The sequence below is a fragment of the Pinus tabuliformis genome, chromosome 8 (assembly GCF_031772625.1).
Source record: "Pinus tabuliformis cultivar Carrire ecotype Pingquan chromosome 8, CPIR1, whole genome shotgun sequence".
NCBI lineage: Eukaryota > Viridiplantae > Streptophyta > Pinopsida > Pinales > Pinaceae > Pinus > Pinus tabuliformis.
The window spans coordinates 767,570,817-767,587,374 of record NC_142294.1 but is presented as its reverse complement, the minus strand read 5'-3'; the positions used below and the strand labels follow the sequence as shown (position 1 = coordinate 767,587,374).

Here is a 16,558-nt window from a genome sequence, read left to right as displayed (position 1 = left end):
ACAAATATGCGAGCAAAATCCATCTTTCCAGATTCTACAAAATATTTATCATAATATAAAAAAACCCCCAGATCATTCCATATACATTTGAAGACATCTTCGGTCCAAAATTGAAGTGGCAACCCAGGCATTCTAACCCAGATTGGTCCTGCCCCCAACTTCTCTCTCTCTGGGTCAAAAAGAGGTGACCATCTCTTCAACATAACTAGAACCATTTCAATATGCCAATATTTCGTCAATACCCATGAAGCATGTTCTGGCCTTTTGGAATGTAATACAAACCATCCCCTAGTCATAGTCACCATAGTTGACAGATTTTCCAATACCTTACCTCAGATCACTATGACCCATTTTTTCAGACGCATTGATGATTAATTTCTCCCACGAACCCTTCCTACCAGTACACGATCTGTTGTATCCATGACTTCATCCAACTTGATGCCCTCCCCTAGAACCAACAATCTCCCTCTTTCTCTAACTTTAGTGCTCTTAGATTTCTTCTCTTTCTTCTTCTGAGGGCCTTCATTTGGATTTCCAATATCTTGTGAGGGTGTGTCCGAAGATATGCTAACCCTAGCTTCCACTTGTTGATAGTAAGGAGAATTAATAGGGATGCCTACAAAACAACCCGAGGTCTATGCCGAGGATGCATTTCAGAGGTCCTGCTTTAGGTGTGTTGTGTCAATGTTCTGTGCCTGGCCACTTCCCACAATATATTGAACCCTAGAGGGGGCCGAGCCAGAAAAATATTCAAAAACTCTAGTGTGCCCATCCTGATTGAGAGATCCATAACAATGTTTGTCTGTCAGGCTAGGGTTGGTGCATGTACCCAAAAATTGTAGCGAGGGTGGGGATGGAATCAAGAAGTCTGCTTGTTGTTGTATAAGAGGGTCCATGATATTCCCTGTACTTTGATACCCAAGAAAGTTCTATCCAGATGCCAATACAAGGTTTTCAAATTCAAGGTATGTAGGGCTTCCATAAGCCACCTTTGGTGAAACCCTAGATTTTTCGACCTGCAAAGTAGGTATCCCATCTACTCCCAGTGACTTCATATCGGTATGTTGAGGTGAAGACTTTGTCCAGATCGACACAAAGTCATAGGGATATGCTAAGTAATCTACTAGTTCTTATTTCATCTCAGCAACGAATATTGACCTGTAGAACTTCTAATGCCTCCTCGATACCTGATAGATAACCCACCCCTCACCGAGTATCACATGCCTGAACCCCACACCTCCACACCTAGGCTATAAATAGTAAATACTGACATGTTCCAATGCCACCAGTGATGTTGCAGTCAATTGGTAAATATTAACAAAACCCTCGTGGGAGATACAAGTTCTATCCTTCGCACAACTTCATAGCCATACTCCCTTACTCGTCACCTTCATTATCCGACCTTGAAAAATTATAATTATATTATCGGAGACTATAATATTTTGTCAGGCTAGGTAAATGGAAATTACAGAGTGAAAAATTTAGTTCTTGTTTCATTATCAAATAGAAAAGAGAGATATAAGAACCCAGTTCTTATCTCTTTTTTGCCAGTATGTATTGAGGGAAATTAACTGCAAGGTTGACCAGCTCTCAGACGAAGCACTAAGGATATGGTAAGGTCTAATGGAAGTGTTTGTAGTAGATGAAGATAAGATAATCATTGTATCCTCTCTCTTGATGTATTTTGTTCAGTAGGTTTTATTTAAAAACGTATTTGCTTTAAGAAAACAAATTGTATATGTCTATAAGAAAATCACTTATAGAAACTGGTTTACAATTTTGACCTTTGCAAAACAAAGATCTCATAATTCAGTGTATAATTATTATTATTTACTATTATGGTCATATACTATGCAGAGCTTTCACACCAAGCAGTTTCCTTGCATTATTGAAACTCTTATCCTAATTTCGGTAGAATGAAAACTGCGTACAATGAAACACTAATGTGTGCCATTTTCACTTTTCTACATGCATTCATAAATAAAGATGAATGCAACAAAATAGTAACGCTTTCTAGCCCAACAACCCTTAATAGTTATCAACATAGTGAATTGTATTCAGATTCAAATGCTAGTGACAACAGATGCAATAGATACAACTTCACATGTAAAACATAATCTAAGAATTATTGAAATAAATAGTAAAAAGTATGAGTATTAGAACAAAGTCAACATAAATGCAATTTAATTATTATTCATTACAGAACATCGGATAATATATAAAAGCACAGAGTAAATAATGGTAAATAATTGTTTAATTACTTTTTTTGTATAATGTTCGAGGACTTAGGTCCATACAACATCCCATGTCAAACGCTATCTCACAATTGTTTACATAATTAACAAACATAGAAAAAAAAGTAATCAAAATTCAAATAATTTATGATCACAAATCCATCGTCCAAGAAATAGGCTCTATTGCATAAAGCACTTATGAAAATCTCAATAGTTCAATTGCAAAGGTGTCTCGGTGATAGCTGTGATTGCAATCCCATCAACTGCAATCTCCAAAAAGTCATCTACAACAGATAATAAGTAATTGCATTCATGAATTAGAATATTCCATCATAACGCATACATAATATCTAAATAGTTAAATCCTTTGATGACGAAAACAAATGTTCCAATGCATTAAAACACATACGATATGTAAAAGAAAAGTATGATATTCTTCAGCTATCTCTCGCAATGAGGTTTCCTGCAACGAATTCCTTCACTTTAGCTTAGATGAATTCTTTCATCAGAGAAACAATAATGTCCTGCTTAACACATTCATTGAATATCTCCTCCTCAATTTCTTTTTCTTCTTGTTGCAATTGCAAAACCAAGTAGAGTACTCTTTATTAACATCAACAAAAGTAATTATTCATTTGCTAATTTCCTCTACACTAAAATCAATTATATCATCTAACTCTGTTTCCTGCGATTGTTTCAACTTCTCCAAATCAACCATCAACTTCTCCTTTGAAATTAATCCATATTCATATGTCATAGAAAAACCATTTAAATTCTGAATAATCACTACCACATTAACATACACATATGTTATTTGATTTTCTATGTTTCCACAGTAAAAAATAATCTCTTCCAATGTTCTGATTTTCCCAGACCATGCAACCCTGATCTGCCTTATCCGATCGACATCAGGAAGACCTTAATTATCTCTTTCTAGTTTGGACTGTGAATCAACCTTCTGACCAAAATTTAATAGGTCACTGTCCATGAATTCCTTGTCTCCCTCCTGCTCAATTTTGTCTAGTTCAACAAAAGACCTCGTTCTCCACTTTAAATGTCAAAGATCAAAAGTAACTTGCCATGTAGATCCAATGATCCACAATATTTTAGATATTATTAATGATATACTATTTCACTACACTTAGAAAATTGACAGGTTTCTCAAACCTGTTAGATCTGCTAGGTATCACCAATGGAGTATTTAGCAAAGGACCCACACTTAGATCATTTAATAACTCTTTTATTTTTTCCTTCAACTTTTTATTTTCTGCTTGTCGTCAAATAACATAATCCGCAAGTGCTTCACCACCAGGATGATGCAATTTCACCAACCCAGGCATTGGAACCGAAGATAGATCAATATTCAATTTTGTCTAATCAACAATCTTTCTATCAAAAAGTTGTATTCTTTCAATCTTCAATCCCTTATCACCCCTGTCATAATTTGCATCCCGCAATGTGACAAAACTCTCATCGAAACTAATGTCCTCTCCAACAATTTCTTCCATTATTCTCTGATTTTCTTGCAAGGAAGCACTAACTCAATCAGGTAGTACAACGCTATCAATTTCCATGTCCATCATTTTTTCAATCCTCTTTGCTTTAAGTGCACCCTTGGATCTAAATGATTCAACAATATGCACTCGTTTTGGAGTTACTTGACGAGGATGCCCTTCATCAACCCCGCCACCTGATATCCTATCGATAACCAGTTTTTCGCTTCCAGTACTTCTCTTTATTTTTTTGCTAGGAGATGAAGTCACACTAGTATTACGTGTGAAAGATTGAGATTGCCCTGCATAGTTTGTGCCTCTTTTCTTAGGTCTTTCTCCCATCGTGATGATCCCTTTCTCAACAAACTTTCCAACATCTACTAACATTTTTCTATCAACACTCTGACTTTGCTCGCCCTATTCTCTACTTCTCGGAAACAAGTTCCTGTATCTCATAGACTCAAGGTGATTTGTGCATTTCTTTTCCTTTATCAAAGCCTTTAATAGCTTCAACTTCACATAAGTTGAAAGCATCCAAATACTTTGCAACAACGAGAGCATGAGTTGTATTCTTCACAGTCACTTTTCAAACAGTAAATGAAAAGAAATATATATATATATATATATATATATATATATTCAAATATAGATAGCTAATGGTAATATTTCCTACAGACTTCAGCAATAAAATACTTATCTAGAACAAACATTGGCAAAAGAAATAACCTATCTTCAAAACCATAAATTCCTATAACAATATTTCTCTCTTTCCTCAAATTCCCCCTTGAGAAGTAAGAAAGCCTCAACCATTACAGATATTCGAGGAGGCTCTTGTCCAATTACCATTTTGTACACTTGTCTCACAAACACATCTTGAACTAAGCAAAAATTTAAAGAAGCTTCATGCTTCCACAATATAGGATACCAAAACTGCATTGGTTCCTCCAAAAACTTGAATATAGGATTACAGGGTAAACCGTCAAACACATTCCTTGACACAAGAAGGGTTATTAGACATGACATCATAAAGAACCAATTTTTCTTGGGTGTAAATGAAAATATAATCATTCGAAATGACATAATCCCAATTGAACATACAATTATTTGTGTATGTCTCATAAAGCACATGGAAAATGCATTTTAGAACATGTGATGTACTTTTTAGCCTTGCTACATGGGAAAATAGCCAACAACAATTCCTAAACAATTGCCTAAACAAAGAAATATCTACAAGAGAAACATCGGAAGGAACCTAAGAACTTGTAGAAATGAATTCCTGCATAATGTCAATTTCGCACCCTTTTGCCTCCAGGAAACTATTTGCAACGAAAAATTCTAAATGCTTGTTCAATTCCAGTAACTTGAATAACAATATGAATACATTGGGGTTCAGAGAAACCTTTATCACTCCTAGCTTAATTGCACTCTTTTTGAAATCAAAATTATTTGCACAAAGATAAACAATTTCCTTGAACATCTATTTTTTCTTTTGTTGATAGATTCACATATCACTCATAATTTCTCGACTAATCAAAGCTATCATCAATCTCAACAAGGGAGTTAACCATATCATTGCAAACAACATCTTTCCCTCACATGCTGCCCGTTATTCCTTTGCAGTGGAAGGGGAAAAAAATATGTCAATGAATAATGTATTCAAATCCCATTCCAGTATACAATTCCCCATTTTCTTCACAAACACTCACTATTAATATCAATCGTGTGAAAAACCATTATAGATGATGCTTTAAGCAAATAACATTTAAATATAGCAAAACCAAGTTTTACAGATAGTAATAGGAAAAAAAATTGAAATTTCAGAAGCATCCTGTGCATTTACTATGCACTTTGCTCTCGCTTCAAGCTCATTGATATATGTTCCATAAGAAACATAAATTTGCAATAATTGGCAACTTCATCTACATGGACAAAAATTACTGTCTCACCCGATCATTTTTCATAATAGTGGAAATGGATTCAGCACCATCAAAAACCCCATCGACAAATTTTCCAAGAGCACCAAAAATCACTGCAAGTTGTTTTTTTTGTTAACATATCCGATTGACCCCTAGATGATGAAATTGACAACTGTAACCTTGAATTAAAAAAAGTCACCGCTATATTTTTCAGCAACATGCCCAAACAAACTTTGTTTTTCTGGTCAGTTTTGAAGACTTGAAAAGCTATCGATAACATCGCACTCTAACCGCAATTTTTTTAAAAGATTATGGTAATAGCTATCAAGATTTAGAATAAAAAAATGTTTCAAACACTTTCAACATACGATTTCTTCAAAATTTTCCTGCCGAATCTTATAGAGAATTTTATTATCCATGTAGAGTAGTCTAAAGAGACCACAAATTTGCCTGGAAAATAGTGCAAATTCTGCCACGATTTTTGCTAAAATCTTGCAAAATTTTTGGAAAATCTAAGTTACAATGATTGGCTTCAGGATTTTAGGTATCTAGGGAGTTTTTGATGGTGTTGAATCAAATCGCAAGATTCCAACAAAATATAACTCTCCGGGCGATTTTGTAACCTATATTCAGTTACTCTCTATGACAAATCGAGTTGACAACTGGTCCCACTACTTTGTAAAACCGAATCAAATATGATTTATGAATAACCTGACAAATCTATTTTTCGCAAAATTTGACACGAATTTATGATGCAGTGCATACCTTATTCTACACATACATATTTAATTTTAAACTATTTGTTTTTTAAAATTGCAAAAATAATATAATTACTAAAAGTTAAAACTTGTAAAAGTATTAATAATACCACAAAAATAACAAAATTACCTTATACAGTGAATCAACTTGACAACTACTCCCCAATACTTTGTAAAATCGAAGCAAATTTGATTTATGAATAACTTGACATACTCATTTCTCGCACTATCTTAAAGCAAACCAAAGTTTACAGAATACTGCAGAGTATTATAGAGAAAAGCTTGACGAACCAAAAACTCACACCATTTCCAAAAGCGAATAAGAAAATAAGCATAGAAGATTGTAGTATTGTACAACTTCTGTATCCCACAGATAACAATATATATAAGGCAACAGAAGCTCAGACAATACTCCAAGCTCCTAAACACAATTTGCAAAGAGAAAATGTTGCACGCCCCACTATTTTGTTTATCACTGCAAATAGTGTTTTCCCCCTTACTATACTAGCTATTTCAAATATTTGTAGTCTCGTTTCCCTAGAAATTACCACCTGCCACTATTTTGCGTTTGAAACATGCTACAAAGATAAAACTGCCATCCAGATTTTTCATCGTCTTGATGTTTGTCCTATGATTAATAGAAAATAGAGTTGTAGATAATTACAAGTCATCTCGACATTTAATTCACCAAGTACACATCTACTCATGCATTTAGAAAACCAAATAAGCACCAAAACATCAAATCTAAAATCATGATTTTTGTACACTTCAAACATAACACAAATGCATATATGTGAAAACGAGGCATTTCTTGTGCGAAACATGTGGTAGGGATGGATGTATGGAAGTAGAAACATAGAAATATGTACGTACCTAGTAAGGGACCAATAAAGCAAGTGTGTACTTATGACATGTTGTGAAACATGTCCCCAAATAAGAATTAAAAAAGAAATTTGTATATTTATTATCTTAGTAAACTTTGCACAAAAATTTTGCATAACCTCCACACATGCACAACAACCTCCTCACAACTTCATCTGCACAACTACTTCAGCACTCAGTAATGCCCTTAATTGACATTTGAAACTCCGCAGACAAAATCTCTTAGAAACTAGCTTCAAAACTGATATTAATTAATGATTATACATTGTGAAGTACGTCCCCAAATAACATTTGAAAAACAAGATTTGTATATTTATTATCTTAGTAAAATTTGAACAAAACTAGAGCATAACATCTGCACACGCACAAAAACCTCCACACAACTTCGTGCGCAAAAATACTTCCGCACTCAATAATTCCCTTAATTGACATTCAAAACTCCGTACACGATACCTCTGAACAACTAGCTTCGCATAACCACCTTCTACAACTACTTCCGTACTTCCAAAAAACGTTGCTAAATAATAATTAAAAAAGACAAAGCCTTCCACACATTTGTTTTACCACACAACAATTTTTCTTCACAAGAATTGAAATTACAGTTTTTTAGCACCCTTGTCTACGCAAAAGACCTCGAATCCCTTTGCACATGATACCTTCGAACAACTAGCTTCACACAACCACCTTCGTACAACTACTTTCTTACTTCTGAAAAACATTGCTAAATAATAATTAAAAAAGACAAAACCTTCCACACATTCGTTTTACCATACAACACTTTTTCTACATTGGGATTGAAATTATAATTTTTTCGCACCCAAATGCTGCTAAATAATAATTAAAAAAAACAAATTCTTCCGCACATTCGTTTTACCGCACAACACTTTTTCTTCATAGGAATTGAAATTATAGTTTTTTAGCACCCTCGTCTACACAAAAGACCTCAAATCTCTTGCACATACTCTATCTTCCGTACAATAAATGTTCTGCACAATGACCCCAATACTCACTATTCAAAGGACCCCAGTTCTCCTGCACATACTCTGTACTATGCACAAGCAAAAATAATAATATTAGTTCGACATTTGTTCAACCTTACCCCCCTGAGGCCTATGCAAACAACCTGCAACATCATGAATTCTCACATCATTGAACAAAGCATTAACATAATAGTGTTGTGCAACTGAATTAATATCTAACTTCACACAACCACCTTCATACAACTATTTCTGTACTTGGAAAAAATGTTCCTAGATAATAATTTAAAAATATAAAGCCTTTAGCTCATTCGCTACAGAGTGCAAAATGTTAATTTTTGCAAATGCGGTAAAATTCCACATTGGATAGCCCAGATGACCAAGATGATGCTTGCATTAAATTCCTCTTTTCGAGAGGATCAAAATGGACCTAAAGATTACTTGATTCTATCAAATAGAAGTTAAGTTTTAAATTATTTTATTAATTCATTCATTATGGAATGGGTTGGCCCTAACCACTTGGGTAACTGCTTGGGTAATTCTTAACCCTAAGTAAACCCTTAAGAAGCCTATAAAAGGAAGTGACCTCAAGCTCATTTAGACACACTCTCAAGTTATGTTTTTATTTCTTCTACTTTGTCTTGGCTCACATAGGTTCATCAACGAAAGTCTTCATTGGGTCTGAGATCACATGCGAAAGGTTCGCTCTGAGTTAGGGTATTTTGGATCTCAGTGGTTGGCACAAATCTGAAGTTTTTCGTCCATAGTCACTGGCACAAAGTGGGTAAGAGAGCGACCTTGGCTCTCTAGTCTCTGGGAGGCAGTTCAGAGGGAGCGACTTTGCCTTCAGAGGGTTCTAGTCCTCAGTTGCTTGCTTCAGGTAACCCATGGAACGTCTTTTCTTTGTCGGTCACTCGGATAACACTGCATGAGTGCGACTTTGCCTTGATCGGTCGCTTGGACAACCCGACAAGGGAGCGACTTTGGATATTCGCTGCTTAGATCCATAGCCGCAGGCACAGAGACCTCATGGGAGAGACTTTGATGTTACAGTCACCCACATACTGTCTTCGTGAGTGCGACCCTGAAGTTTCCGGTTGCACGCAGATAATATTGATGCTAACGACCCAATTCAGATCTAGGTTTTTGGCATCTCGACATCAATGATCCGTAGATCTGGGTTTCTTTGTTGTAGATCAGTGGATCTGGGTTTTTCTATTGTAGATCAGTAAATCTGAGTTTCTCTACTGGTATGACAGATATATAGATTTGTATATCTGTAGATTTGGTTTATTATTACATGTTGTTGATTATATGTATTGGGCTCATTGTACTCATTGTTGTAACTTTTTTACGACAATCTACTTAAGAAGAAGAAGATTTGAAAGGGTTTTCCCCTTGTGGGGTTTTTCCCTGGTCTTGGACCAATATGCTGTCTCTTATGGTTGTGTGCTATTGTATTATCTATCATTGTTCCTATTGTTCATTCTTCAATTATGTTTATGATTGATTATACTACTAATAATTGGATGCACTGTTAGTAAAAGGGATAAATTGGGCTATAGTAATTGATACAACATTGAACAATTGTAAAATTTAACAAACCCAGTTCTCTCATACAATGAAATCGTACCAATTATCACATCGTTCATCAGTGTCAGAACACTCGCTATGCAAAGAACCCCAACACTTTTGCACATAATAATATTAATTCGCCGTTTGTTCAGTTGCACCCCCACCCTTAAGCCTATGCAAACAAGTTGCAACCATATCAATTCTCACACATTTAACAAAGCATTAATGAAAAAACCACATCAATTCTCACATCATTGCGCAGAGTGCTAACATAACAATGACAATGTCAGAGCACTCACCAATGACAATGGTCATTCACAAAATTACTTTTATTTTAATTTTAAAATGAATTGTCAGGCATTGGAAAAGAACGAAAATAAAACACTATCCACAAGGGGAATTATGTCCCATCAGAACTTCTTTAGCCAATAAAAAATTAAAAATAACATTTACTGAAAATTCAATAATTATTTTTAAATTTGTAAAAAAAATAAAAATATTAAACAGTTACATAAAATTTTGATTAAAATTATAAAAACACAACCAAATAATGCATAAACAACACAGCCTGACAGCAAAAAGAATGCTATAATCGAAGACAAAGATTAATAAAAAAAAAGCCATCTCTTTTTAAGAAACAAAATACTATTCACATAAAGAGGATGAGGGTGAGACATTAAAATTTGTATTGTGACACTAACTAAACCTCACGACTAAAACTTACATGTTTTCAATAACTAGTCCTCGCAAAAAAAAAGACAATGCTAAAAAATCAGCACACAATCCCAATTTCAAAATCAATTTTGGGTTAAATGATCAAGAGATAGCTCTCTAAATTGACTGGTACAAATATAAAATCTATGTTCCACTCCATCCATGCCATGTAATTGGAAGTTATATGGCTACAATGGCAACTACACCCGCCCATTTCGTTTCTTCTTCCAATTTCAGAATGGGTTGGATTGAATTGGATCAAAGGAACCCCGACTCTGCACACTGCCACTCTCTAAAGAAGGTACGAGCCATCGATGATAAATGCATAACCTGCACATCTGTGTCATCGTATTTCAAAATGAAATTTAAGTTTACATTGACTGATAACCTTATCTGATTACAAATTTAACATTTTGCTCACTCAATATGCCATCTTCAATCAAAATTAGTATTGGCCATCGACTTGGGTGTCTCCACTGTCAAAATATATGCAAAAGATCAGCATACTTGATTTCTATGCAACAGTCAGGATATATATAGGCCTTGCAGGTGTTTAATATTTTACTTTATCTGTATCAAATAATAACCAAGCATTTGAAAACCATGTATATGTAGATGTCAGGTTTGAGCAATGCTACAAGACGAACTATGCTAGATTCAGTGCATAAGAGCTAACTTAATTGAGTGCAATTTACAGGCATTTATAGGAATTAAACTTGGTAATGCCGAAGCCCTTAGAGTAGTACAACATCCCACACGGTCGAGCCTTGAACCAGTGAAACATCAAATGATGCAGAGTGGGAACGCTAGGTCAGATAACATCTGGCATGATGTGGAGGTTCTGTGCAATGAGGGAGCATTGGAGGAGGCCCTGGAATTATTCAATTTAATGAGCCAACAAAGGAATATAGTAGATTCCAGAGTTTATGCAAGCCTCTTGCAATGTTGTGCAAAGTTGAAAGTCCTTTCTGAAGGGATGTGTGTGCATGCTCAGGTGATCAAAATGGGGGTCAAGTCCGATACATATTTAGGAAACCGCCTTGTGAATATGTATGCGAAATGCGGCGGTTTAGAGATTGCCCGCCAAGTGTTTGATAAAATGCCAAGAAAAAATGTTGTCTCATGGAATACAATGATTGCTGGGCATGCACAGGATGGGTGCTGTGAGGATGCGATTAGATTGTTTTATGAGATGTGTTTAACAGATATTCAGCTTAGCCACCCCACCTTTGTCAGTGTTCTAAGGGCATGTGCTGGACTGGAATCTCTGGAATGGGGTAAGGTGGTGCATGCACACTGTATCAAATATGGATTTGGATCAGACGTCGTAATTTCAAATGCGACTATTACAATGTATGCTAATTGTAGCAGCTTAGAAGATGCTCAGAAAGCGTTCTGCCAAATTCCTGAAAGAGATGAGGTTTCATGGAATGCAATTATTGCGGCAACTGCCCAGAAAGGCTTTCCTGAAGAGGCCCTTAAACTTTATTGCCAAATGTATCAATTGAAACTTCATAATGTGAAGCCCGATCAGTTCACCTTTGGTAGTATTCTCATGGCATGTTCCAACCTTGTAGTTTTGGGATCTGGCAAAGAGGTCCATGTCCATGTCGTCAAAAGTGGATTTGAATTGGATATCTTTGTTGGGAGTGCCCTTGTTGACATGTATGCAAAATGTGGGAACATAGAGTATGCACGGGCTGTGTTCGATGAAATTCCTCAACGTAACATTGTCACATGGAATACTATGATTTCTGGGTATGCACAAGCGGGGCAAATTGAGGACGCCTTGAAGTTATATTGCCAAGTGCAACCTGCACAAAAACCAAATCAGTTCACGTTTTCCAGTGTTCTTAAGGCATTGAGCAGTCAGGCAGCTTTGGAGGAGGGTAAACAAGTCCATGCGAACATTGTAAAAGCTGGATTTCACTCAGACAATGCTGTTGGAAATGCCCTTGTTACCATGTATGCGAATTGCAAAAATGTTAGGGATGCACACAAAGTTTTCGACAAAATATCCAAACAAGATGTTATATCATGGAATGCATTAATTGCAGGTTATCTACAGAATGGACATAGTGAGGAAACCCTAAGAATATTTAATGAAATGCAACAAGCAGGTGTGAAGGCAGATCAGTTTAGCTTCATTAGTGCCTTAGGTGCTTGTTCGAGTCTAGCAGATCTGGAAAAAGGTAAAAAAGCTCATGTGGGAATCATCAAGATGGGATATGAGTCAGATAGGTATACAGCAAGTACCCTGATTGACATGTATGCCAAATGCGGTAGCTTAGAAGATGCGTGCCAATTGTTTGATAGAATGCATGAAAGAGATGTGATCTCATGGAATGCCATGCTTGTGGGATATACGCAGAATGGAAATGGGGTTGAGGCTCTGAAATTGTTTTGCCAGATGCAAGAAGAAGGAACTAAACCAGATAATTATAGCTTTTCCATTCTTACTGGGGCATTTGCAGACCTAGAATCCCTGGAATTTGGGAGGCAGATCCATGCTTACATCCTCAAAGTTGGGTTTGAGTTAGATATCGCTGCATGGAATGCCCTGATTACCATGTATGCCAAATGTGGAAGTATCGAGGATGCATATATGGCCTTTGACAAAATGCCTGAGCGAAATGTCATCTCTTGGACTTCGATGATTGCAGGGTATGCCCAGCATGGTTGTGGGAAGGAAGCTTTGCACCTTTTTGAAAGAATGAAACAGGCAGGGATGAAGCCAAACCACATTACGTTTGTTGGACTTATCTCTGCATGCAGCCATGTGGGATTGGTGGATGAAGGTTATTACTACTTTAATTCTATGAGTCAGGATCATGGCATCAAGCCAGGCATAGAGCACTATGCTTGTATGGTTGATCTTCTCGGCCGTGCTGGACTATTGGATGAGGCAAAGAACTTTGTATATCAAATGGAAATTGAACCAGGTGCCTTGGTTTGGCGGATCCTGCTTGGGGCCTGCAGAACCCATCAGAATGTAGAACTAGGAAAACATGCAGCAGAACGTATTCTCGCTTTGGAACCACAAGATGCTTCTGCATATGTGCTGCTGTCAAACATCTTTGCTGCAGCTGGCAGGTGGGATGATGTAGCAAAAGTGAGAAAGTTGATGAAAGACAGTGGGGTCAGAAAGGAACCAGGACGCAGCTGGATCAAGGTGAATGGAAGCTTGCATACCTTTGGTGTCAGAGACAGATCACACCCACAAACAGAGGCGATCTATACAAAACTAGAAGAATTAATGGAACAGATTAAAAAGGCAGGGTATGTCCCTGACACTAACTTTATACTACATGATGTAGAGGAAGAACAAAAGAGACTGTTGCTCTGCCATCATAGTGAAAAGTTGGCCATTGCTTTAGGGCTTATCAGCACACCCAATGGGACTCCACTGCGAATCTTCAAGAACCTTAGGGTGTGTGGTGATTGTCATGTTGCCACCAAGTTCATCTCAAAGATTGTTGAGCGAGAAATTATTATAAGGGATGCCAGCCGGTTCCATCATTTCAAGGATGGCTTATGTTCTTGCGCAGATTATTGGTGATGTGTAGACAAACTAACTAACAACAGAAGGAGAAGGATTTGGTTGCATGCACTGGATTCTAAGAGTGCCAGTGTCTTTTTTTGATTTCAAATATGCTGTTGATTTTTGCCTTTCGTTGTCTAATTCTAACCTTGTCTCTGATATCATCAGGTAATCGGGGAAATTTGAAATCTTGACAGGAATTTTAAATTGAACTTACAATTAGTCAGCTGACTCAGGGTGATAATTTTTAGATGGGGCACAAATGTTTTGGCCAAAGAGTGTCTACAGTTGCAGCAAGCAGCAGAAATCAGGTGACAATCTGAAAATGCCATGGAACAGGACGTGTTGAATCAGGATTTCAAGGAAGGTTTTGAAAGCAATGATCTGAAGGCCCTTTGAGGCAGGAAGTAATGAATCAGGATTCTACCATGGGTGAAAAAGGCTTCGATGATCTTGCTGATATTTTGAAATATCCAAAGCAGTATAAGAATTAAGTGAAAACAGTTGGGAGTTGCACAATATGGATGGGGAGAGTTGCAGGTTTGCACAACAACAGTGTCACTGGTCATTTTGAACGGTATGGAATTTCAAGCCAGATTATGTCCCAAATTCATGTAGACCAATGCTTGGTACAGACCCAGAGGGTATCGATGAAGGACATTCCAACATTGCAAAACATGTTTATGTCAAACATTGCACAATGTATGTCAGTTGGATCATGTGCTAGCTAAACATGATGACACAAAAAACAACAGAGGGAACTCGAAAATGGAAATTACTTAATAAGTTAATATTCCAATTCTAGTGCAGTTTATACTTGTCTTGGGATCTGAGCGTCATTAAATAGCTGCATACTTGGCAATCCTGCGAATTATGTTTGGCCATTAATGTTTGAAAAACTTAAGGACCATATTATGAGATTCTTTTTTACACATAGTCACTCGCTAATAAGAACTTATGTTTATGCTTCACTAATAAGAACTCCAGTTCCCAGATTTCGGTTGCTATTCTATAATTTTCAAGTCCAATATTTGTAACTTTTGAACTATTTTTTCCCAAAACGGTGTTATGTTAGTTTGAAGGATTTGCAGTCAATGTAGCAAAACGGATGGCATAATGCGAAAATAAGAAACAACCTCTAATATATTATGTAAGGGATAAGCCAACTCTTGTACTGTGTACACCTAGTAGTGCGAGGTTATGTTTGAGCCCAAAGTGAATATGAAAGTAATATGTTCATATATAGTGGATCTGCATATTTTTCAACAAACAAATGGAGTAGAACACGTGAAAATGTCAACTGCATTTTCTTTCAACAAACAAAATGAGTAAACCACATAAAAAACGCGAAGGTTGACAAGATGAGTAGACCACATAAAAACGTGAATGTTGCAACATAAACTGGTTGTGTTTACTAGGGCTGAAGCATAATTAAATTTGTACAAAATTTTAAGGGATAACATAAAAACCAATATTTTGTAGCCTTTAGTTGAACCAGCATAGATCCATCATAATTCACGATCTACGAAGCATTGAACAAGATCAAATATCTTAAGATGCAAACCTCTTTTTGATTGCAAAACTTAAGAAAATGTTCACGATATTTAATTCCTCAATTGTAATGCTCTATCTCACCCCTTTAGACTCCCTTAACCACCCCTCAATGTCTGTTATAAAAATGGGGTTACATAAAAAATTCCTTTTTTCCAACTTCATCAAAACTCAAAATCAGCCATTGCTTTCGACTTGTCCAGAACTTTCTGTCGATATAAATTTTATCGCAATCAAATTTCTAGATTAAAAGTTATGCTCGATTAAGTTTGGCCGAACACACAGCACCACATCAACATTAAATATGTGGACTCAATGGCGTAGGTCCCACCAAACCCAACCCCGTACTGCTTTTACACAACTTTCCTTTATATTCGGCCTTGAAGGAAATTTTAGTGCACACGATATTTACCATTGTGCACTATTTTTCGACCGCCGGATTGCCTGAACTCGGTATATCCTCCTTTGCAAGTCTTACCGTGGAGCCCACAATGCTGCCACGTAGCCGCAACGACTAACGTGGCATTTTCCACCTCATCTCTCTTTGCAGGTCCCATAATACTCACGTCTTTTTTGCTTTACTTCGTTCCCACGCTACATCCAGACTGTAGAATATATTCAGGTCGTTAATTTATCTGGATGGTTAAAAGTCGCTGGAATTTGGGTAAAAAAATTTCAAAAAATAGTGCTTGAATCGTGTTTTTGATTATGGAAATGGATTCAGCACCATCAAAAACATCCAGGACACCTAAAATTTTGAAGTTTAACAACTATAATTTGGATTTACAAAAAAGAGTTGTTTATAATGCGACTTTTTGGAGATTCCGGTGACGGAATCCGGCAGAAGAAATTGAGGTTAAATATTGATTTGTTGCAATTAAAATGGTTTTTTAACTGCATATTTGGATTCAGCACCT

General features: G+C 36.4%; 1 protein-coding gene across 1 annotated transcript; it reads left to right on the top strand.

Annotated features, from left to right (window-relative positions):
* The first annotated feature begins 10,578 nt into the window (after positions 1 to 10,578).
* LOC149237843 (pentatricopeptide repeat-containing protein At3g12770-like) lies at positions 10,579 to 14,899 on the top strand. The gene is made up of 2 exons (XM_089372822.1): positions 10,579 to 10,850; positions 11,247 to 14,899. The coding sequence occupies exons 1-2, from the start codon at positions 10,734 to 10,736 to the stop codon at positions 14,106 to 14,108; spliced, it is 2,979 nt and encodes a 992-aa protein (XP_089228948.1). The 5' UTR covers positions 10,579 to 10,733; the 3' UTR covers positions 14,109 to 14,899.
* The last annotated feature ends 1,659 nt before the right edge of the window (positions 14,900 to 16,558 follow it).

Bases quoted from the DNA above. Each gene is read 5' to 3' on its own strand.
- LOC149237843 (XM_089372822.1), top strand. From the start codon at position 10,734: ATGGCTACAATGGCAACTACACCCGCCCATTTCGTTTCTTCTTCCAAT. The intron at 10,851-11,246 runs GTACGAGCCATC...TGCAATTTACAG, and splicing joins ACTGCCACTCTCTAAAGAAG to GCATTTATAGGAATTAAACT.